We start from the raw sequence: 22,763 nt of genomic DNA on the forward strand, positions 1-22,763 counted from the left end.
TAGATGTGGCATCTTCTGTGGAAGTACTTTTCCTCCATCCAGGGGTGGTATCTTTAACTGGTGGAGATGCACAAGGTAATGTATCAATTTCACTTGAAGCTTACTTGTAGTTTCAGGCTTGGTCGAGCGCGATACAAACCATGTAGTAGGAGTTCCCCAAGTCGCCGAGCTAGGGGGTCTGCTGAAAGAGGTGACAGACAAGGTAAGCAATCAGAGCTCCGACTGATTGTTCACCTTCTCCCCATCTTGCAACAGCATGAAGGATAAAGAGAAGAAAAATGAGAAGAGATGATATGAGATACTTTTGCTTTTGAAGAAGTAACTTTCCACAGGCTTATTCTTGAACTGAGCTGGAGGGTTTTCTGGTTTCCTCCAGAGTATAAGGCCGACTGAAGAATTTGAGGGTCAAAACAAGTCCATCAAATCTAGAGTACGTTCCACCCTGCTGATATGGGATACTTTTGCTTTTGACAGAGTAATGGATGTATCGGCACGTGTGCTGTTACGCTTGTCTCCACATGCTTCCTTGTATCCTTCGCACTTGCCCTATCTGTTCCTCAAGCAGATGCGGAATCTTCCCTGGAAACATAAGATGTTGAAGATGAGTACTCGAGAGCAATGCCAGGTAAGTAATCAGGTAAGGGGTTCCAGGCAGTCAGTTCCTGGCTGGAAGCTTGATTCCAAGTGCTGACTGATTGCTCTCTTTCTCCTTGTCTTGCAGGTAAAAACAAGGCCAAAGGAAAAGACAGGGAAAAAGCATGATATGGGATACTCTTGCTTTTAACCCTGATGATATGAGATATTCTTGCTCTAGTATAGCTTGTTTGCAGAGGTATTATCGGGGGGAAAGAAAGCTGAATATTTCGAAAGGCTTCGTTGGGAGTGCCCTCTCAGATATGATGGAGGGTTGAGCATTTTTGCAGGTCTGCCTGTCCGTTGGGGATGGAGGTCGACTTTATAGGCGTCTCCCTAACAACAAGTAGTAATGCTATTCCTTTACCCTGCTTAGTCATAGCACGGTAGTGGGAGCTGCCAGCTTCACATGTTTTAACTCTGTCAGAGCACTTTGAAAAAGTGGTCTGTGGTATCTGGCTCTCGAGATTCGGAGAACGATGCCTCTTCGATTTTTGAGAAAGCAATCATGCTGGGGTCTGGCTCTCGAGATTCGGAGAGCAGTGTCTCTTCGATTTTTGAGGAAGTAATCATGTTGGGAGTCTGGCTCTCGAGATTCGGAGGGCGGTGCCTCTTCGATTTTGGAGCAAGCAATCTTGTTGGGAGTGTTGTCTCGAATTTGAGTAAAGGTTGGGCATGTTTGCTAGTCTACCTTGCCACGAAGCACAAAGGTTGACACACAGGGACTTTCCAATTATCCAGCAATGGTACTGTTCCTTTACCCTCTCTTCGATTTTGAGAAAGTAGTCATGTTGAGAGTCTGGCTCTCGAGATTCGGAGGACGGTGCCTCTTCGATTTTGGAGCAAGCAATCTTGTTGGGAGTGTTTTCTCGAATGTGAGTAAAGGTTGGGCATGTTTGCTAGTCTACCTTGCCACGAAGCACAGAGGTTGACACACAGGGACTTTCCAATTATCCAGCAGTGGTACTGTTCTTTTACCCTTGTGGGTAATAATATGGTAGCTAGACCTTCAAAATTTATGTGTCTAAACTTTGTTAGTGCTGTTTCTTTGCTATTCTTTTACCTTTCTTGGTCAGAGCGATGTAGTGGGAGCTGCAAGCTTCACGTGCTCAACTTTGGCAGAGAACTTTGGCAAAGTTATATGTGGTACCCATGAGCTATTGTTGCGTGTGGAAAGTGGGTAATTGAACAGTAAGATTCATGTGCTTTCTACTTCACCAGAAATCTTCGACAGAATGCCCATAATTTCTGCAAAGCTGAGTGTGCGTGTGACAGGTGCTGACAAGGCTAGAAAAGTAGGTGCCTCTTCGATTTCTGAGATCAGCCCTCGTGGTCTCTGGGCAGCCCAGCTTTTGAGAAAGCGAGCGCCTCTTCGATTGATTCGGAGAACGATGCCTCATCGATTTTTGAGAAAGCAATCATGCTAGGGGTCTGGCTCTCGAAGATTCGGGGAGCAGTGTCTCTTCGATTTTTGAGAAAGTAATCATGTTGGGAGTCTGGCTCTCAAGATTCGGAAGGCGGTGCCTCTTCGATTTTGGAGCAAGCAATCTTATTGGGAGTGTTTTCTCGAATGTGAGTAAAGGTTGGGCATGTTTGCTAGTCTACCTTGCCACGAAGCACAGAGGTTGACACACAGGGACTTTCCAATTATCCAGCAATGGTACTGTTCCTTTACCCTCTCTTCGATTTTTAATAAAGTAGTCATGTTGGGAGTCTGGCTCTCGAGATTCGGAGGACGGTGCCTCTTCGATTTTGGAGCAAGCAATCTTATTGGGAGTGTTTTCTCGAATGTGAGTAAAGATTGGGCATGTTTGCTAGTCTACCTTGCCACGAAGCACAGAGGTTGACACACAGGGACTTTCCAATTATCCAGCAGTGGTACTGTTCCTTTACCCTTGTGGGTAATAATATGGTAGCTAGACCTTCAAAATTTATGGGTCTAAACTTTGTTAGTGCTGTTTCTTTGCTATTCTTTTACCCTTCTTGGTCAGAGCGATGTAGTGGGAGCTGCAAGCTTCACGTGCTCAACTTTGGCAGAGAACTTTGGCAAAGTTATCTGTGGTACCCATGAGCTATTGTTGCGTGTGGGAAGTGAGTGATTGAACAGTAAGATTCATGTGTTTTCTACTTCCCCAGAAGTCTTCGACAGAATGCCCATAATTTCCGCAAAGCTGAGTGTGCGTGTGACAGGTGCTGACAAGGCTGGAAAAGTAGGTGCCTCTTCGATTTCTGAGATCGGCCCTCGTGGTCTCTGGGGAGCCCAGCTTTTGAGAAAGCGAGCGCCTCTTCGATTTCTGAGATCGGCCTTCGTGGTCTTTGAGCAGCCCAACTATTGAGAAAGCAAAAGCCTCTTCGATTTCTGAGATCAACCCTCGTGATCTCTAAACAGCTCAGCTTTTGAGAAAGCAAACGCCTCTTCGATTTCTGAGCAGGCGCCTCTCCGATTTCTGAGCAGGCGCCTCTTCGATTTCTGAAGCTCCGTCGAGTGCAGATTTTTATAGGGGCTGGCATTAAGTTCTAAAGCACACTTGAATCTCCACCAGTAGAAGCTTCATTCTTGCACTTCTAAGATCTTGATTTGTCCGACCTCTTCTCTCTTCAACACCTTTGAAAATGTCTGGCCCCTCCGACCGTCGTTTTGACTTGAACCTTGTTGAAGAGGCAGCCCCGCCTTCTCCAGACAACATATGGCGCCCATCCTTCGTCTCCCCTACTGGTCCTCTTACCGTTGGGGATTCCGTGATGAAGAATGATATGACCGCTGCGGTGGTGGCCAGGAACCTTCTCACTCCCAAAGATAACAGACTACTTTCCAAACGGTCTGATGAGTTAGCTGTTAAGGATTCGCTGGCTCTCAGTGTTCAGTGTGCAGGTTCTGTGTCTAATATGGCCCAACGCCTATTTGCTCGAACCCGCCAAGTTGAATCATTGGCGGCTGAAGTGATGAGTCTCAAACAGGAGATTAGAGGGCTCAAGCATGAGAATAAACAGTTGCACCGGCTCGCACATGACTATGCTACAAACATGAAGAGGAAGCTTGACCAGATGAAGGAAACTGATGGTCAGGTTTTACTTGATCATCAGAGATTTGTGGGTTTGTTCCAAAGGCATTTATTGCCTTCGTCTTCTGGGGCTGTACCGCGTAATGAAGCTCCAAATGATCAACCTCTGATGCCTCCTCCTTCCAGGGTTCTGTCCAGTACTGAGGCTCCAAATGATCCCCCTCCGGTGCCTTCTCTTTCTGGGGCTCTACCGACTGCTGAGACTTCTCCTAAGCAACCTTTGTGAAGGCTCCCTCTTGTGTGTTTATTTTGACTCATGTATATGTACATATTTGTAGCTTATCGGGGATATCAATAAATAAGCTTTCCTTCATTTCAACGTATTGTGTTAAATACACCAAAGCCTTCTTCGCTAAGTTCTTTGAATTTTCTTTTGTTGAAGCTTGTATGTTGAAGCTTTCTGAGTGGAGCATGTAGGTTGGGGTAGTGTTCCCTTAATTTCCCGAGTGAGGAAAACTTCTCGGTTGGAGACTTGGAAAATCCAAGTCACTAAGTGGGATCGGCTATATGAATCTTAGAACGCCATTGTGCTCGATCCTGTGTCATGTCCTTCGTTAGATCCAAGTACTCTAAGTCTTTTCTTAGAGTCTCTTCCAAAGTTTTCCTAGGTCTTCCTCTACCCCTTCGGCCCTGAACCTCTGTCCCATAGTCGCATCTTCTAATCGGAGCGTCAGTAGGCCTTCTTTGCACATGTCCAAACCACCGTAACCGATTTTCTCTCATCTTTCCTTCAATTTCGGCTACTCCTACTTTACCCCGGATATCCTCATTCCTAATCTTATCCTTTCTCGTGTGCCCACACATCCAACGAAGCATCCTCATCTCCGCTACACCCATTTTGTGTACGTGTTGATGTTTCACCGCCCAACATTCTGTGCCATACAGCATCGCCGGCCTTATTGCCGTCCTATAAAATTTTCCCTTGAGCTTCAGTGGCATACGGCGGTCACACAACACGCCGGATGCACTCTTCCACTTCATCCATCCAGCTTGTATTCTATGGTTGAGATCTCCATCTAATTCTCCGTTCTTTTGCAAGATAGATCCTAGGTAACGAAAACGGTCGCTCTTTGGTATTTCTTGATCTCCGATCCTCACCCCTAACTCGTTTTGGCCTCCATTTGCACTGAACTTGCACTCCATATATTCTGTCTTTGATCGGCTTAGGCGAAGACCTTTAGATTCCAACACTTCTCTCCAAAGGTTAAGCTTTGCATTTACCCCTTCCTGAGTTTCATCTATCAACACTATATCGTCTGCGAAAAGCATACACCAAGGAATATCATCTTGAATATGTCCTGTTAACTCATCCATTACCAACGCAAAAAGGTAAGGACTTAAGGATGAGCCTTGATGTAATCCTACAGTTATGGGAAAGCTTTCGGTTTGTCCTTCATGAGTTCTTACGGCAGTCTTTGCTCCTTCATACATATCCTGTATAGCTTGGATATATGCTACTCGTACTCCTTTCTTCTCTAAAATCCTCCAAAGAATGTCTCTTGGGACCCTATCATACGCTTTTTCCAAATCTATAAAGACCATGTGTAAATCCTTTTTCCCATCTCTATATCTTTCCATCAATCTTCGTAAGAGATAGATTGCCTCCATGGTTGAGCGCCCTGGCATGAACCCGAATTGGTTGTCCGAAACCCGTGTCTCTTGCCTCAATCTATGCTCAATGACTCTCTCCCAGAGCTTCATTGTATGACTCATTAGCTTAATACCCCTATAGTTCATGCAATTTTGTACGTCGCCCTTATTCTTGTAGATAGGCACCAAAGTGCTCGTTCGCCACTCATTTGGCATCTTCTTCGTTTTCAAAATCCTATTGAAAAGGTCAGTGAGCCATGTTATACCTGTCTCTCCCAAAAGTTTCCACACTTCGATTGGTATATCGTCTGGGCCTATTGCTTTTTTATGCTTCATCTTCTTCAAAGCTACAACCACTTCTTCCTTCCGGATTCGACGATAAAAAGAGTAGTTTCTACAGTCTTCTGAGTTACTCAACTCCCCTAAAGAAGCACTCATTTCATGTCCTTCATTGAAAAGATTATGAAAATAACCTCTCCATCTGTCTTTAACCGCGTTCTCTGTAGCAAGAACCTTTCCATCCTCATCCTTGATGCACCTCACTTGGTTTAGGTCCCTTGTCTTCTTTTCCCTTGCTCTAGATAGTTTATAGATATCCAACTCTCCTTCTTTGGTATCTAGTCGTTTATACATATCGTCGTAAGCCGCTAACTTAGCTTCTCTGACAGCTTTCTTCGCCTCTTGCTTCGCTTTTCTATACCTTTCACCATTTTCATCGGTCCTCTCCTTGTATAAGGCTTTACAACATTCCTTCTTAGCCTTCACCTTCGTTTGTACCTCCTCATTCCACCACCAAGATTCCTTTTGGTGTGGGGCAAAGCCCTTGGAATACGACACATGCACAGAGAGCAATTAAAAAAAGGCTAAATTTTTTTCATTGTTTCTGCGGTGATAGGTTACTTTCAGAATGACCCCCATGATAAAAAAAAGTTATCAATCGTACACCTGTGATGGAGTCCATTAGCAATCTTAGTCAAAACTTTCATACAAGTTCCTGTAAAAAAATTGTATGTGCCGCTCACATGCAATGAACAAAAGTTCCTTTCATATTATTGACCACCACGACTAATGACATTGGCACATGGTCATGAAATTAATGTTTTAAAATCCAAAAAGATAAAAGAAAGAAAGAAAAAAACTGAAAAAAAAAAAATCTAAAAATGACAATAGAAAACCGACAGTCAATAAGCTATAAAGACATTTAAACTCTTGCATGTGAGCAGCATGTGTAACTTCTCAATGAAATTTGGATGAAAATTTTAATTAGCATCAAGATTACTAACGGACTTCACCACATATATATGTTTAATAACCTTTTTATTACGAAGGTCAATTTGATAATACTATATTACCAGGATCCCTAATGAATTTTGGCCTTGAAAAATTATAAACAAAAACGATTTACAAAAGTATTTTTCTCCTTTATAAAACCAATTTATAATATATTTTTTGGAGAAAACCAATTGGTATTAGGCAGAGATGGGGAAACGGTGCCGCTGTAGGTAAGAATTTTGTGGTAATGCTTATGACTGTCATGCCAAACTCTTGTGATTAGCATGTGCACGTCAAACCTTTGGTGATTATCTTTTAATTTTGGTTTTTATTTGGTTCCTGAGAAAATTTTGAAAAGCGGAACACATTTCTGGAGCTAAGTTAACAGATTACACTAAAGTCTACATCTTTCACCGTTCATGGAGTGAAATTAAAGACCCGACAAACTTGGTTCTTGTACTTTTCAGATTAACCTGTAAATTTCTTGTTAAGGTAGAAAATGCTGAAAAAAAATTGATCATTGTCATGCTTGAGTGGTGACTGTTTGGGAGCTGGGAAAATAGTAGGTTCATGTTGATGTCTAGTGAATCCGGGGTTCAGTGGGTTCGTTTGTTGAAATTTGATTATAAATTGGTTTAATTTGTTGTGTTGAAAGACTGCAGCTACGTGGTGTTCGTTCCAGAAAGAGAGAATGTTGTTGCAAACGCAGTAGTACAAGTTGCAAAGGCACAGCATGAGCAAATATCGCGATGGTCATTTTAGTCTGTGGGGTTTCAAACGGGTTGGGTGGGTTAGAGACTCGCATTTCCTTTCTTTCTGAGCTGCAGTGGGACTCGGTGAGAGCATGCCGTCGGGAGAGAGAGATCGAGCGAGCAGAGAGAGAAGAGAGACACGGAGGGAGAGAGATAGGGATTTGGTGAGAGGAAGGCATGCGGCTTGCAGGCAGCCAACGGTGGAAGAGATCTTCAAGGATTACAATGCTCCGAGAACCGACGCCGTCCACTCTTTAACTAACGGTACTCCGATCTCTCTCTCTTCTCTGTTTCTCTCTTAATTTCCTTTTTGTTTTGTTTGAATTTCTTTTTTGTGATTTTGGGGATTTTGTTTGTGTTCGCCGTTATGCAGCTCAGACCATCACGATTCACCATTGTCACCCCATCATTGTCGTCGCGACCACCATGGCCACATCACCGCCGTCAAAAACACTACCATACCATCATCCTGCAAAAGATTGGCAATTTCTGCATTAGGGTTTTTTTATTATGTGAATTTCTACCTCGATATGTTCATAAGGTCGGAGGAGGTCTTTATAGATTTAGTTCATCCTCTACGTTATTTATTTGAGTCACTAACAAATGGGTTTATGTTGTATGTGAACAGGGAGAGAAAATATAACCATACCTGTGTGGTTGCTCTTCAAATTGGTGCATTATCAACGAATGGATCACGTCAGGTTGTGTTTTCAGTTTATAACCATAAATATTATCCATGTAATTTAAGCTTTGTTGTCAGATGGAAATTGATGTTTAATAGCTGTAGTAAAAGAAACATTGCTTTTGGTCATGTTGGGTGACCTCCTCTCCTTGAGATAATTAGAAAACTCTTTTGAACATGGCTCTTTTAATTTTTGTGTGTAAAGTTCCAATTTTCTTCTCATTTTCATGTGATGAATCATAATAATGTAGTGAATCATATGCAAGACAAACCCCAAACCTTTTTTTCCATCGTCCAGATCGTGTCAAAGGCTGGGTATCCAACTACTTTGCCCCTCTCCATCTGATGTTGCCCCATTGGCAGAATTATCACTACTGTAGTACTGTGAAAAAGGGAGTGTCAGTTGAAATTGGTGATAGCTGTAGTGGCAGATTTTGTAATTTTTTATTCTTAGAATATCACTACGAATTTTGTCAAACATCTCATCCAATCCTGCAAGCAAAGTGTACACATGATCCATTTGAACAATTTTATTAAAAATTTCAATATCAGTATCGCACTTCATCGGATTAGGTCGACGATAATCAATCTCCTTCCATAAAGATTGAAGATCACTATAGTATGTCTCCACCGGTCGTCCATCTTGCCTCATGCGAGAGGCCTTGCAGGTAAGATCATAGACTTGAGATATATCGGAGCCGTCATAATACGTGCGAGCAACCGCGTCCCACACTTTCTTTGTCGTCGGTAGTTGAAGAAAGTACCCAGTCAAATTGGGTTCCATAGAGTTGATGAGCCAACCCTTCACAATAGCGTTCTCCGTATGCCATTTGGTGAAGGCTGGATCGTTGATAGGTGGTTGGGGATTACTCCCAAACAAGTAGCCCAACTTGTCTTTTCCAGCAACAAACATCTCAACAATTTGAGACCAAACTCCATAATTGGCACCATTGAGTTTGATGCCAATCGAAGCAGTAGACGAATCATGATGGATAATCTGTGTAACAACTTCTAAAAAAAAAAAAATACATTTTCTAAAACTAATTATATAAAGTTGCATACAACACAACAGCAGCAAGCAAAAAGAAATATTCAAAGTGAGCACTGGTAATGTTACATGATGTGATCTTTCAAGTATCCTGAACATCAATTAAACGTGATTTCTTTCCCACCAGCCTCCTCAGGTGGGAAAGGAGGAAGTTTTGCATTAAGATCTGAGCATAAAAGCGCATACATAGGACAAAAGGTTGGCTCCAGCACAGCCTTATCAAATATCAGAAAGAAAACATCCTGCAATTCAAATTGAACCCTCAAGCTCATCAGCAGGAAAGTAATAGCTCAGTATGGAGTAAGAAGTTTTCAAACACATTTAGTTAATACAAACCTTTAAAATATCTAGAGTGGTCATTCCAGAATCAATCAGTTGGCCCTTGAGAATGTCAAACTTCTCCGGGGTCAATTTATTCAATATACTGCACAAAACTTAGAACACTTTCATAAGACAGAACAAGCAGTTGCACAAAAAAAAATAATTCCAGCTTCTATTAAATTGCAGCCTTTTGCAAGTAAAACTAATTTTTCAACCTATTATACCATGACATGTGTGTATATAATTTATTTATTTATTATTAATAAAATGGTTCGGTTTGGTTCTGGTTGGTTCTTGATCATTCGAAACCAGAACCGGAACCGCTTTGAATGGTTTGGTTTGGTTTTTTACTCAAAGTTGGCTTTTCCGGTCAACACGGCTCTTTTCGGTTTTTTTTTTCTCATACGATTCGATGCGGTTTGACGGTTTTTATGCCCACCCCTAATAGAATTCTTTAGAACCACCTTCTAATACAAGTGGTCCTTGCATACAATGATAGAGCTCGCTTCCAATAGAGAGCGTGCCAACAATGCGGCTAGTTTGTGCATCTAAATAACGTTATTGTAAAATATTGATGCATGATCATACATATTAAGGTTCCAAAGGGATTTCTGAACCCTCATGCGCTCCCAACGAAGTTTGAAACACATGATTTGAACTGTTCAGGTGCACAAGTTGTTTTCAACAGCAACGATCCTGAAGCAGAGCGCAATAGAAACTGGTACATGAAATACCTAATTGGATTTGTAGGTTCTTTTGCAGTAATTGAAGCACTCTGTGTTGGTTTGACGTGGTGGTATCTCTTCCGAAAGCATGCTCATGAGGAGTTGTCCAATATAGCCGGTTACATGGCATTGGCCATGGACTTCAAACGCTTCACCTATGCAGAACTAACAAGAGCCACCGGTAACTTCAAACAGAAGATAGGGAAAGGGGGCTTCGGAACTGTCTATAAAGGGCTACTGGATGATGGAAGAGTTGTTGCGGTGAAGAGACTAGAAGGCGTCTTGCAAGAAAGGCAGAGTTCTGGGCAGAGGTGAGCGTGATAGGGAATGTGAACCACAGGAACTTGGTCAAACTATGGGGTTTCTGTGCTGAGAATGATCACAAACTGATGGTTTACGAATACATGAAGAACGGATCCTGGAGAAAATCTTGTTTTCGGATGTGGAATTTGGATTGGAGAAGCGATACAATATTGCACTAGGCACTGCAAATGGTTTGTCATATTTACACGAGTGCCTGGAATGGGTGCTTCACTGTGATGTGAAGCCTCAAAACATACTGTTAGCCGATGATTTGGAACCTCGGGTGGCAGATTTTGGCATGGCAAAGCTATTCAAAGATATCCACGGCATCAGAGACTGTCATGGGATTGGCTTTTCACGAGTGCGTGGCACCAGAGGTTATTTGGCTCCAGAGTGGATGATGAACCTGAAAATTGATGCGAAGGCGGTCGTGTACAGCTATGGGGTTGTGCTGCTGGAACTACTGAGTGGAAGAAGTGCTTCTAGCTTCCTTTCAACCGGTGGCCAATACAATGAATACAACCACTTGGTACATTGGGTGACTGAAATGATCGGAGAAGAAGGACTTGAGAAAGTAATCGACCCTCGGCTACACCATGAGTTCAACACGAAGCTCAAACGATTGATGAAAGTCGCTATGTCGTGCGTACAAGAAGATCGCAAAGCAAGGCCTGCCATGAGTAAGGTTGTGGAGCTTCTCCTTGAAAATGATGAGTAGTGGCCGGTTGAATAATCACCAGACACTTCAATGTATTAAGGTGTGTACTTCAATTTCTAGTTTTCCACACACCTATTTATTTACGTTTCTTCTATGGTTTATTTACGTTTCTTCAAGCATAGTAACGATCATTGCTCATTATCGTTTTCCACCCACCTATTTATTTACGTCTATTTTATGGTTTATTCAATCCAAAAATCAGAAATAAATAAGGTTGTGCATAAAGAAAAAATGAGTATGCGGAAATCACTTCCCCAAAATTAAGTAGCTTCAACCTTTTTCCAGCGCATTGAACTTCATACAAGTAGGTCTAGTTAGTGTGCGACCAAGTTCACATTGATTAAAAGAGAAAAGAGCAAGCCTTTGTGCTTTGGTTTTTGGTTTTTTGTTTGGGGGCATATAAATAAATAAGGTTAATATTTGTATTCAATGATTCAATGATTGAAATACAACTCATTCAAGCAATAATTCAATGATCGCTGATGATTGAAATACAACTCAATCGAGCAATAATTCAATGATTGCTATTACAATTAAGCTGTAAGATTTATGGTTTACGGTCACTTGTCACTCCATGACACATAAAAGAACTACTTTGGAAATGGTAATACCATAGGATATGGATTGAGACTTGTAATTATAGCTGAAATCAGATATTTTAACTTTAATGCATCTGAATATAGATCAAGGTTGATCAATTCGATATTAATCAAATCTGACTTTAGATGAACAATTACTTGAACTTTTATATAACTTAAAAAAAACTTATATACATTATGTTATTATTATACAAACATGAAAATTTCTAATTAAAAGTAAAATAATAATAATAATAATAATAATATAATTAATTAATTAAAAATGAAGTGGTATTTAAAAATGGAAAGGTCCGGAATCGTGAATTTGCAGGTCCAGATCACCTCTGGGTTCCAATCCTGGCCCAGGAGGAATTTGGTTTGGTTGGAAACCATTTGAAATTTGAACCCAAAGGCCATGATTTGTCATGTCAGAGGGTAAACTGTTAGGATAATGTTATTCACACATCTATTTTTACTTCTCACATATTTTTGTTAATTTTTGTTATTGATATTTTTTAATTCATTCAGTCCGACGGCCAAAATTTGAGAGAAGTGTGAAAAAGTAAAAATGAGTGTTTGAATAACACCAGTTTGTTAGCAGCAACCCAAAACCATGACGGGATGAGTCTCTGCAACTAGATTGTATGCAAGGAGAGATTTTTCAGTGTGACCAGTACACTGGGTGATACATCACGTGCTACTACACAAATGATGAGATATGTGTGCTAAAAAGTTAATAACTTAAAAAATTAAATTTCCTATCATTTCTATTAAAACACGTGATGTACCACTTGTGTTCCCGTCACAATTAAAAATTTCTCATATGAAAATTATGTGCATTAAAATCTAGGCCACATAAATAATCCAATCCAACACTCTAGAGTTTGCCACAACATATAACAATAAGTGTTTAAATTTTTTGTAACTACGCTTCTTTTTTGTTGTGATGCTTCGTAGTTTGAGCAAGAAGAGGAGTCATCAGTCGTGGTGTGAGTTTTGCCCTGGCAGAAATCTCTTCCAATTCAGCCAAGGGTTTGTTTCTTTCTTCTTCGTCGTTGTGTTTTTACCTTTTTATTTTTTTGTGGTTAATTTAATTTTTAAGCAATGCGTTTTGGCCCTTAATTTCCTTTAATTATATAGGGATGGATTGAAATTGCCAGAGTAGAATTATGCAACTGCGTAATTTTTCTCTTGTTTTTTTCATCCATAAAAACCATATCCAGTTATTTTCTTACTACTCTTGCATCTGCGCTCTCTCGGTTCGGTTTTCGTATTGTTAAATGGTCTCTCTAGTTCCTTAACCATTCCTTGTAAATTTCAGCGCATCCTGTGCATGGTGATATTGCAAATGCAACTCACAGCAGCATTTACGAGAGGTATGAAGTTGCTTCTCTGTGCTTGTATTATTATCGTCGTCATTTCCATAAATTGCTACCACCGAACCAGATTTTTGTGCCCTTTTCCATTCATTCTTTCGGTTTACGTTCAGACTTTCCCACAAAAGCCGTTGAAATAAATTTGGACATTATGTGTTTTCACAGGGCGTTCGTGTGTTAGACCCTTGGAATCGTGTGGAATACAGGATGGCGGTAAGACAAGCTTTAGCTGAATCAGTTACGTTTACATCCTACGCATTTTTGTGAATCCACTCTCTCTTGCACAGATGGAGGAGCATCTTGCTAGCAACTTTGTTTGGATCAAAACTTGAACTTTGGGCTCAAGGAGAGAATTGGCCCAAAAGGAGGCCCGAAAGGGAAGATAGCCAAAGCCCAGTCAAAGCCCAGAAAGCAGGAACAGGCCTTTTCTGACTTAGTGCAGCTCATGGAGACCACTTGCTTACCTACCCAAAGGCCAAGTGGTGTAGACTGATCAGCTACACAGCCTATAAAGTACTTTATGGTGGCATTACATGTAAAATAGCTTATGAGTCATCACCCTCAAACCGCATTCGGGCAAAGCTGCTGCTACCAAAGGCCAAGTCGAGTTGTCTATATAAGAAGAAAGGAAATCCAGGATTAAGGACACTCAATCAAACAAACAAATGCAAGCACAAACTCTGCTCAAAGCCAGATTTGCCTTCAAAATAAAGCTGTAGTCAGCCTTCATCCCTTTCGGGATAAACTTCCATCACTCTCGGGATAACCCTCTCTTCAAACCTTTTGTAATAGCTCTGCTACCTTATTCAATCTTGATGTAGTATCGATTCATCTTCTGTAATCTCTCTCTCTCTACCCCTCTAAGCTTTCAGACATTTGACAAAACTATAAAGATAGGAACCTGCAAGACGAGCAACCTTACCCGATAAGGTTTAACCTTGCCCGACCTTCTTTGCTTTAGTTTTGTCTTTTCAATATGTTGTATACGTCCAGTTATATGCAAGTTATTTCTAGCAACATGATTATTAAGAGGCTTCCTCAGTACTTGAATCCGATTTGAATATATCATCAGTGTTCAAACCAGATCCAAGTCCTAAACCCTCGGGCATGTAAATCTGATCAGTTAAAAGTCCTTGGCCTCAAGGCATAGAAAAGAACCTTATGTGGACTTAACCCATCCACGACAGTCATTGATAAACGAGAAGTCCGAAGTTACTTGGGGTGCAAGTAATCAACCTACCTTCTAGTTTTCTTTCTATTATATCATGATTATCATAGAACGCTTAAGCATGGGATGGATTCTAATGGAAAGCCTCAAGGCCTACACCTAAGGCCCCACAAAGGCATCCATTTGGATTCATTCTGTTCAGCGATCTAAAGAGTCTAAGTATAAGAATGAACTCTGATGGGAAGCCTCAAGGCCTACACCTAAGGCCCCACAAAGGCACCTATTTGGGTTCATTCTACTTCTTGGATTCGGGTAATCAGAAGTATAATAGTTAGAAAACACCTACAATCACGAGAACAAATATGATGTGTCCGAGCACTGGTTTAGTTATTTATGGGAAGCCTCAAGGCCTACATCTAAGACCCCACAAAGGCACCTGTTATAACTAACACAGTTTCTTGGATACATACATATATACAACTAAAGCACGACAACCATTTTACATCTGCCATGCTAAAGATGGCAGTGGCACGCCTGAGCACCTAAATGTTAACCTTGATTGTGAGTCTCAAGGCCTACACCTAAGGCCCCACAAAGGTATCTCTCAAAGTTAACGATGTCCTTCTCTTTCAGCCTTGCCCGATAAGTCTTGCCCGAAGAGCCTTGCCCGAAGAGCCTTGCCCGACGAGACTTGCCCGACAACGCCCGACAACGAAGTAGAAGCCTGACAGCAGCCCTCAACCGGCGCCAACCTCCAGGGGAGCTGTGTGCTCGTCGGCCAGGAAACATCCCCGACGGAAATTCCTGCCACGAACATAGTTTTGGCACGGCCAGTGGGACTTCAAGCCTCTTGATCTTGCATGTCCAAAAAGAAAAGACAGAAAACTTGGCAAAAACAATCTGAAGGAAAATCTTCACAAATGGCAGATCAATCAGAAAACCCTTCCTCCTCATCAGGACAAGTGGTCCTAGAGAGCCCAACTGCATCTGAGAGATCAGAAGGAAAGGGAACTAATGAAGAGCTACAGGCTACGATGATCCAAGTGCTGAAGAGCATGGAAAGAATCTCCTTGGAAACCAAGGGAGAAGTAAACAGGCTCTGTACACTAACAGGGAATCTCCAGAGAAGACTGGATTTGGAATTCTCTACTCCAAAAGGGGCTCAGGGGAGCGGGATGAGCCAAATAGTTATGAGAAATGAACCAATCATTCCTTTATTCCCACTGTTAGAAGGAGAAAAAGATAGGGGAAGAAAAAGGTAGCTTATGATGGGAGTCAACCAGTGATAGAGCTAGTTCTGGAGAGAGAGCTTCCTAGCTTCCCAGTATTATCATTCAATAATAGGAAGCCAAGCGAGCAAGAGAGAACGAGGTACGGGATGCCAGCTACGATGGGCGAAACTAGCGGAAAGGAAGGCTCCAGTACTGCAGATAAACCCCCACCTTATCGGCCACCCCCATTGGTGAATAAAGGTGGAGGAGCTAGTTGGAGGAAGCCCGAACCAAGGAGGGAAGCAAGTGCGGGCAATGACCGGAGTCCAAAAATCGAACCTGCTCTCTTTGGTCATAATGATACTCTAGCTACTCAGCAGCTGATGGAGGAACTAACTGAGTTGAGAAGGGCGGTGGCTCAAAATGCTCAACCACGAGCTTGCCCAATATTCAGGATTACTTATCAGAAGCCCTATCCTGAATATGTTGACGAGTTAAATCCATTCCCTCTCAACTTCAAGATGCCCGCGTTTCCAATATTCACAGGTGAAGATAGCAGCGTGTCCTCCAGAGACCACATTTTCAAATTTTCCAATCATTGCGTAGCATATGAGGACAACCCAAACTACAAGTTGAGGTTGTTTGGGAATTCATTGGCAGGATTAGCATCTCAGTGGTACTTTCTGTTGCCCCCTAACTCTATCGCCAACTGGGGACAAATGGAGATGGCTTTCCATGAACAATTTTATAGGATAGAGCCAGAATTGACTATCAATGACCTTGTTGAAGTCAAATAATATGATCATGAATCTACTGAAGACTTCATGATGAGGTTCAGGAGAACAAGGATGAGATGCCAATTCCCCGTCAACCAAGCGCAGCTCATATCGATTGCTCAAAGGGCTTTGAAATTACCATTGAGGAAAAGATTTTATGATGCACAGTTTAATGAACTGCAAGAATTGGTGATTGCTGCCACGAAGTATGAGAGGTTGTTACAAGAAGAGCAACAAGTAAAGCATACTTCCAAAACTCCCCCTTTCTACAAAAATAAAGCTGCAATTCATCGGGTGGAAGTAGGAGAAGCCAGGCCAGAGCATGAGGATGGCCGTGATGAAGAGGATGTAGACGTGTGTGCCGCTGAGATGACCACACCTTTCAAACCATTAACGGTAAAGGGGCTAGTCCAGCCTGTCAATGATCAGAAGGTTGTAATGAACGATGGTGGTTTTGTCCCCATAAAACCACCCAAGTACCAGAGTTATTCGTTCGACCTATCCAAGACACCTGAGATCTATGAAGAATTGGTACGGGCGAGGGTAATCTTGCCCTACAATACTAAGAAAATGCCTAAGCCGGAAGAACTCAGGGGGAAAAAGTATTGCAAGGTGCACTACACCTTTAACCATTCCATAGTTAATTGTGTCCAGTTTAGGGACTGGATACAAGATCTTATAGTGAAGGGAAAGCTGTTGCTTGATTCGCCCCAAGCCAGTATGATGGTGGATACTAACCCTTTCCCTGAGGCTCCTATCAATATGATTAACCTCATTTTACAAGAGGCGGGGTCACCATTTGGTATTGCAGGGAAAGAGAAGGGCCCAAGTTATCCCCGCACCTTTGCATGAATAAAGTGCCATGAAGATGATCAAGGGACCAAGATCAGGTCCTGAGATTGGTGTTAGCCAGGGCAAAAGAAGAAAGAGGATTAAAGGGGGGCAAAGAATTGCCCAAAGTCAATACCAGCAGTACCAAAGAGCAGAGCAGGAAGCAAATTACATGTTCATTCCAATAAAAGAAGAGTTACAAATCATCCTATTCTAAAAAATTTACATCTTCACATAGGGTGATTATTCGGGAATGATATGTTTGCATGATGGTAAATATCCTATTGGGTTCGGCCAAAATAGTATGGATATTCACAAGTTGAGACCGGGCATGCTCTAACTCCGAATTTGACTTCTCCACCCCCTCAATTTGATTTTCAAGGGTATCTAGAAGAATTGCTTGTTCTTCTTTAAGAGCAACCAATTGTTCCTCCAGCTCTTGGATTTTAGAAGTGACAACTCTGACCCTTTCTTTTGTCTGTAAGCTTTCTGCCATCCTCTGATCAATTTGAGCAGAGGTGCTTGATTCTTTCTCCATAAAGCATTTTGCCCGATTAGCCTGTCTGTCCGCTCTTTGGTATTGTTCCCTAAGGGCTCTCAAGTTCTCAAAGAAGGATAGAAAAGAATCATGTTGAGACTTTGATAGCCGACCGGTTTTGAAAGACTCGGTTATGATCTTCTCCAAATCACAAAGAGCCCTAAGGCTGAATGAAGCAGTGAAGTCCTTCCTTGCCCATTCCTGAAGGACTCGCTTTTGCTCTGAAGAAATGAGGGTAGCTGAAGATTGTCTCGAGGATTTCAACCGCGTCTCAAGCCGTCCAAGTGCTTCGAACAGTCTGGGCAACTTAGCAGGGCGTGGAGGTGTGAAAGAAAGAGAATCCTGCACTGCAGCTTCCTCTAATAAAGGAATGCCCATTGAGGGGGCAATTTCTGCCTGCCCGATCTGCTCAATACCAGAAGGAGGAATCGCAGTACCTCCAGAAGAGTGAGGATGGGAGCGCTTTGATTTGCGGACCAGATGAGGGGGATAAGTTTCTCCTGAAGCTTGCTGAAGAAAGCCAAAAGACCAAGTCAAGACAATTTGAATATGGTTTGAGGCAAAAAAAGATTTGGAGAGATGAAATATAACTGACTCAGCCCTGGGGTTTCACCAGGAAGAGGACTAATTCTTGGTTGGCGGGAAGGTTCCTCACCACCAGCACCACCAGCAGGAGAATGATGAGCTGCACCTGAACCTGTACCAGTGCCCTAGAGGTACCCAGAGATAGCAGTAATTGTCAGTAAATAGAGCCTAAGAGAAAGAACAAGGAAAGAATACTCCCATACCTGAGTTTGGTCTTGGGGAGGAGAAGGAGGTTTATCAACTGTCGGGCAAGCAAATACCCGCGAGATTGCTACCTTGGAAACTACAGGGATCTCAGGGACTATGGGTTCATCATCTGGAACCACTATTGAAGAGGGTGGCTCATATACTGGAGAAGGCTGTGGAGAACATAAGTAAAAGTTAGTTGGGAAGCAATGCGCAGAAGTTCAATATGGAATTTGCGACTCACCAAGTTACTATCTTCATCCATGAAGTGCAGCATAACTCCTGTGGATGGATCAAATTGAGAAGAAGGGGTTGCATCCAGAGCAGTAGAAGAGGTCATGGACCTCAGAGGAGGGCCATGACAAGGCAAGGAAGCGGATGCTCCAGCCTAACAATATTCAAACATTAGGTCCAGAAGTTAGAAAATTATCCAAGAATCAGAAGAGAAGAAAAATCACCTCTGCATGGTCGACCTGAGAAGAAGGTAAGCTTGTCTCTCGGGCAAATTGTGGAGAGGCTTTGGGCGAAGAAAGCTTTTCCTTTCTTGCGGCCTAAGTCAAATAATCAGATTTAGAGTTATATGAGAGCAAGAAGAGGCCTAAAGAGAAATATATAAATCATACCTCAAGTTCTCTGAGGGCAGTATTTCGCAGATCTTCGGCCTTTTTGAGCATTGCAGCTCTTAGTGGTTCCTCCTTAGAAGCAAGGATTGGTCTTTTAGATGCTTGGGGTCCTGTTTACCGGTGAAGGAGACAATTAGATAAAGGAGAAAGGTAACAGTTTGAAGAAAAACAGAAACTTACTTGAGGATTGTTGCTTCTTTCTGCCTGCCTCAGGAACTGAAGCAGATAGGGCTGAGGACTTGGGAGGAGCGGTAGTTCTTGCTCTCTTACTTTTTCTAGTAAGAGTTGGTCGGATGGTTTTGGGTAGAGGTACTGGATCAGGATCTGAAGTCTTGGTCACAGCCGCTTTCTTTCGCTTAGGTGCTTTGATAAGAGCTTCAGGTGTTTCTTCAGCTCCTGAATCCCCAAAGGATTCTGAGACATCTGCACCCTCCCCAGCTTCTCGTCTCCCAGCTTCTGCGGCAGCTCTATGAAGAATTGCAGCATCAGCAGAATCATCCTCAGATTCAATAGCTTCCGATTCAACATCCGCTGGAGCTGCAAAATTCAGCAAAAGTAAGGATAGAAGGACTTCAGAAGGGAAGCAAAATCAAATTGAAAGAGAAGTACCTATCAGAAGTAACCGATTCTTCTCTTGAATCATCTCCTTCCAATTTTCAAGTTCGCCCGAGCCAGGATATGACTTAAGTGAAAGTTGGTTGAAAAGGCGATCGTGAGTTTCTTTCAAGTCTCCCCCATACTTCTTAGTCCATTTGTCTTCCCACCAGGAAGAGAAGAGCGAGGTCCACTCAAAATTAAGAATGATGGACTTTCAGGCCGCTTGACTCATTACGTCAAGACTGCGTCGGGCAGCTCGGAATGTCACTTCAGATGGAGTTGGTAACCGGAATGAAGTGCCACAATGGACAGAGTCAAAGAACGGAACAGGAATAGCTTGTCTAAATCCTAACTGCTTGCTGCAGAAGTTGGGATGGTACACCTCCAAGCCTCGGTCATATCTATTGCCCCGAACTCCCCAGGCCAAGTCTTTCGATTGAATGCAGCTAATAAATTTCTCCCGGCAAAGGGGGGTAGCATCTTCGCCAGGGGCATCTTGAAAGACTTGGTCAGAAAACCAAGGATATCTTCTTAGGACCGACGCACCCCATTCTAAATCTGATCGAGTCCTACAAACTCTGAAGAAATAGAAGCAGGCAAAAGTGGAATGATCTATAGGGGCAGCTTCAGCCAGGATTTGGGCAGGGGCCACACCCTCAGGGAACTCCAGATTAGCAGCCCGAAATTCTGGAAAGTACCATTGAAGCCAAGTTTGTATCATCCATATTGGTCCATTCAAGTTGGTCTCAAATGGCTCACCTTGAGTCATTTCGAAAAGAAGATGATAAAGATGGGAAAGAATGAATGGACCTGTGGCTACGTCATCAAAGTTGTGGAGAGCTTCTATTAAGGGGATCCATTCAACCCTCACCCCTTTAGATTTGTTGGGGAAGATGTGCTTGTTAAGCCAGTATAAGAGGAAATACATGTGCTCCTGATCTTTATCAACCCGAGGTGAGCCCACCCCAAAATTCTCCTTTACGAAGGGAATGAATCCTTTGAAGGAGGTCCCATAACTCTTGAAAGTTGCAGAATTATAGTTCAATGAGAGGAAGGCAGCTGACGAACTTGAGTTTTTCAGTAGCAGAGGACTGAACCCAGTCTTGAGTAACGTCCACTATCCTGCCCGAGGGCCTTAAACCGAAAACTTGAGCCATGTCAAGAATAGTGGGAGATATGGGGCCCATACGGAAGTCAAAGGTATTTGTACCCGAATTCCAGAAAATGAGGGCAGAAGCAAGCAGTTCGGGCTTGGGAATAATCGTGGTCTTCGAAAGCATGATTAACTCATAAATACCATTATTCATCCATTTCCTCTTAAAAGTAGGCTCTAAATCATCAATCCATTGAGCCCAAGTAGGATCATTCATCAGAGGAAAACCCCGACGATAAGATGACCATTTGAAGGAAGAGATGCCCGACCTAACCGAATAGGGATTTGGGGAAAACCATTTATCTTTAGGCATGTTGCTCTCCACCACTGAAGGGACCCAAGAAATCCAGGCGGGACCCAATGATTGCACCCTATGCACCTCAAAGAAAAGCTCGGAGTGCAGACCTGCCCGAGGGCGATGCAGCTTATTGAGTAGATGACGCAAAATGGCGATTCCTTCGCCAGATTCGTAAGAAGGCTGGGTTTGGCTAGATTCCGCAGTCATTTGAAGAAGTTTGAGAGGGAATACTAAGGAAGATGGCGAGGGCGAAGACTTAGAGAAGGATTTCTTGCTAAGAATACAGGGGATCGAGGAGTTCAACCGCAAGGGATTCGTGGGTTTTATAAAGAGCTTTTTCAATCAATATTGGCGCCTGGAATTCCAGGCTAAATATTGATTGAAGGGGGCACTGTTTGGATAAAACTTGAACTTTGGGCTCAAGGAGGGAATTGGCCCAAAAGGAGGCCCGAAAGGGAAGATAGCCGAAGCCCAGTCAAAGCCCAGAAAGCAGGAGCAGGCCTTTTCTGACTTAGTGCAGCTCATGGAGACCACTTGCTTACCTACCCAAAGGCCAAGTGGTGTAGACTGATCAGCTACACAGCCCATAAAGTACTTTATGGTGGCATTACATGTAAAATAGCTTATGAGTCATCACCCTCAAACCGCATTCGGGCAAAGCTGCTGCTACCAAAGGCCAAGTCGAGTTGTCTATATAAGAAGAAAGGAAATCCAGGATTAAGGACACTCAATCAAACAAACAAATGCAAGCACAAACTCTGCTCAAAGCCAGATTTGCCTTCAAAACAAAGCTGTAGTCAGCCTTCATCCCTTTCGGGATAAACTTCCATCCCTCTCGGGATAACCCTCTCTTCAAACCTTTTGTAATAGCTCTGCTACCTTGTTCAATCTTGCTGTAGTATCGATTTATCTTCTGTAATCTCTCTCTCTCTACCCCTCTAAGCTTTCAGACATTTGACAAAACTACAAAGATAGGAACCTGCAAGACGAGCAACCTTACCCGATAAGGTTTAACCTTGCCCGACCTTCTTTGCTTTAGTTTTGTCTTTTCAATATGTTGTATACGTCCAGTTATATGCAAGTTATTTCTAGCAACATGATTATTAAGAGGCTTTCTCAGTATTTGAATCCGATTTGAATATATCGTCAGTGTTCAAACCAGATCCAAGTCCTAAACCCTCGGGCATGTAAATCTGATCAGTTAAAAGTCTTTGGCCTCAAGGCATAAAAAAGAACCTTATGTGGAATTAACCCATCCACGACAGTCCTTGATAAACGAGAAGTCCGAAGTTACTTGGGGCGCAAGAAATCAACCTACCTTCTAGTTTTCTTTCTATTATATCATGATTATCATAGAACGCTTGAGCATGGAATGGATTCTAATGGAAAGCCTCAAGGCCTACACCTAAGGCCCCACAAAGGCATCCATTTGGATTCATTCCGTTCAGCGATCTAAAGAGTCTAAGTATAAGAATGAATTCTGATGGGAAGCCTCAAGGCCTACACCTAAGGCCTCACAAAGGCACCTATTTGGGTTCATTCTACTTCTTGGATTCGGGTAATCAGAAGTATAATAGTTAGAAAACACCTACAATCACGAGAACAAATATGATGTGTCCGAGCACTGGTTTAGTTATTTATGGGAAGCCTCAAGGCCTACATCTAAGGCCCCACAAAGGCACCTGTTATAACTAACACGGTTTCTTGGATACATACATATATACAACTAAAGCACGA

General features: G+C 42.5%; 2 protein-coding genes across 4 annotated transcripts in view; both read left to right on the top strand.

Moving 5' to 3' along the window:
- The first annotated feature begins 9,938 nt into the window (after positions 1-9,938).
- On the top strand, positions 9,939-11,106 carry LOC103441258 (putative receptor protein kinase ZmPK1). The gene is made up of 2 exons (XM_070809127.1): positions 9,939-10,383; positions 10,496-11,106. The coding sequence occupies exons 1-2, from the start codon at positions 9,939-9,941 to the stop codon at positions 11,104-11,106; spliced, it is 1,056 nt and encodes a 351-aa protein (XP_070665228.1).
- A 1,361-nt stretch (positions 11,107-12,467) lies between these two features.
- LOC103450493 (uncharacterized) overlaps positions 12,468-22,763 on the top strand; it is a 42,173-nt gene continuing 31,877 nt past the window's right edge. The window contains exons 1-4 of one of the 3 annotated variants that reach the window (XM_070809667.1): positions 12,468-12,716; positions 13,006-13,060; positions 13,174-13,273; positions 13,348-13,368. In XM_070809667.1, coding sequence (XP_070665768.1) covers positions 13,268-13,273; positions 13,348-13,368 — 27 coding nt within the window. In that variant the 5' untranslated portion in view covers positions 12,468-12,716; positions 13,006-13,060; positions 13,174-13,267. The remainder of the gene's footprint in view (positions 12,717-13,005; positions 13,061-13,173; positions 13,274-13,347; positions 13,369-22,763) is intronic. The other 2 variants (XM_070809669.1, XM_070809668.1) reach the window with 2 other exon arrangements.

Source organism: Malus domestica, chromosome 12, assembly GCF_042453785.1.
Source record: "Malus domestica chromosome 12, GDT2T_hap1".
NCBI lineage: Eukaryota > Viridiplantae > Streptophyta > Magnoliopsida > Rosales > Rosaceae > Malus > Malus domestica.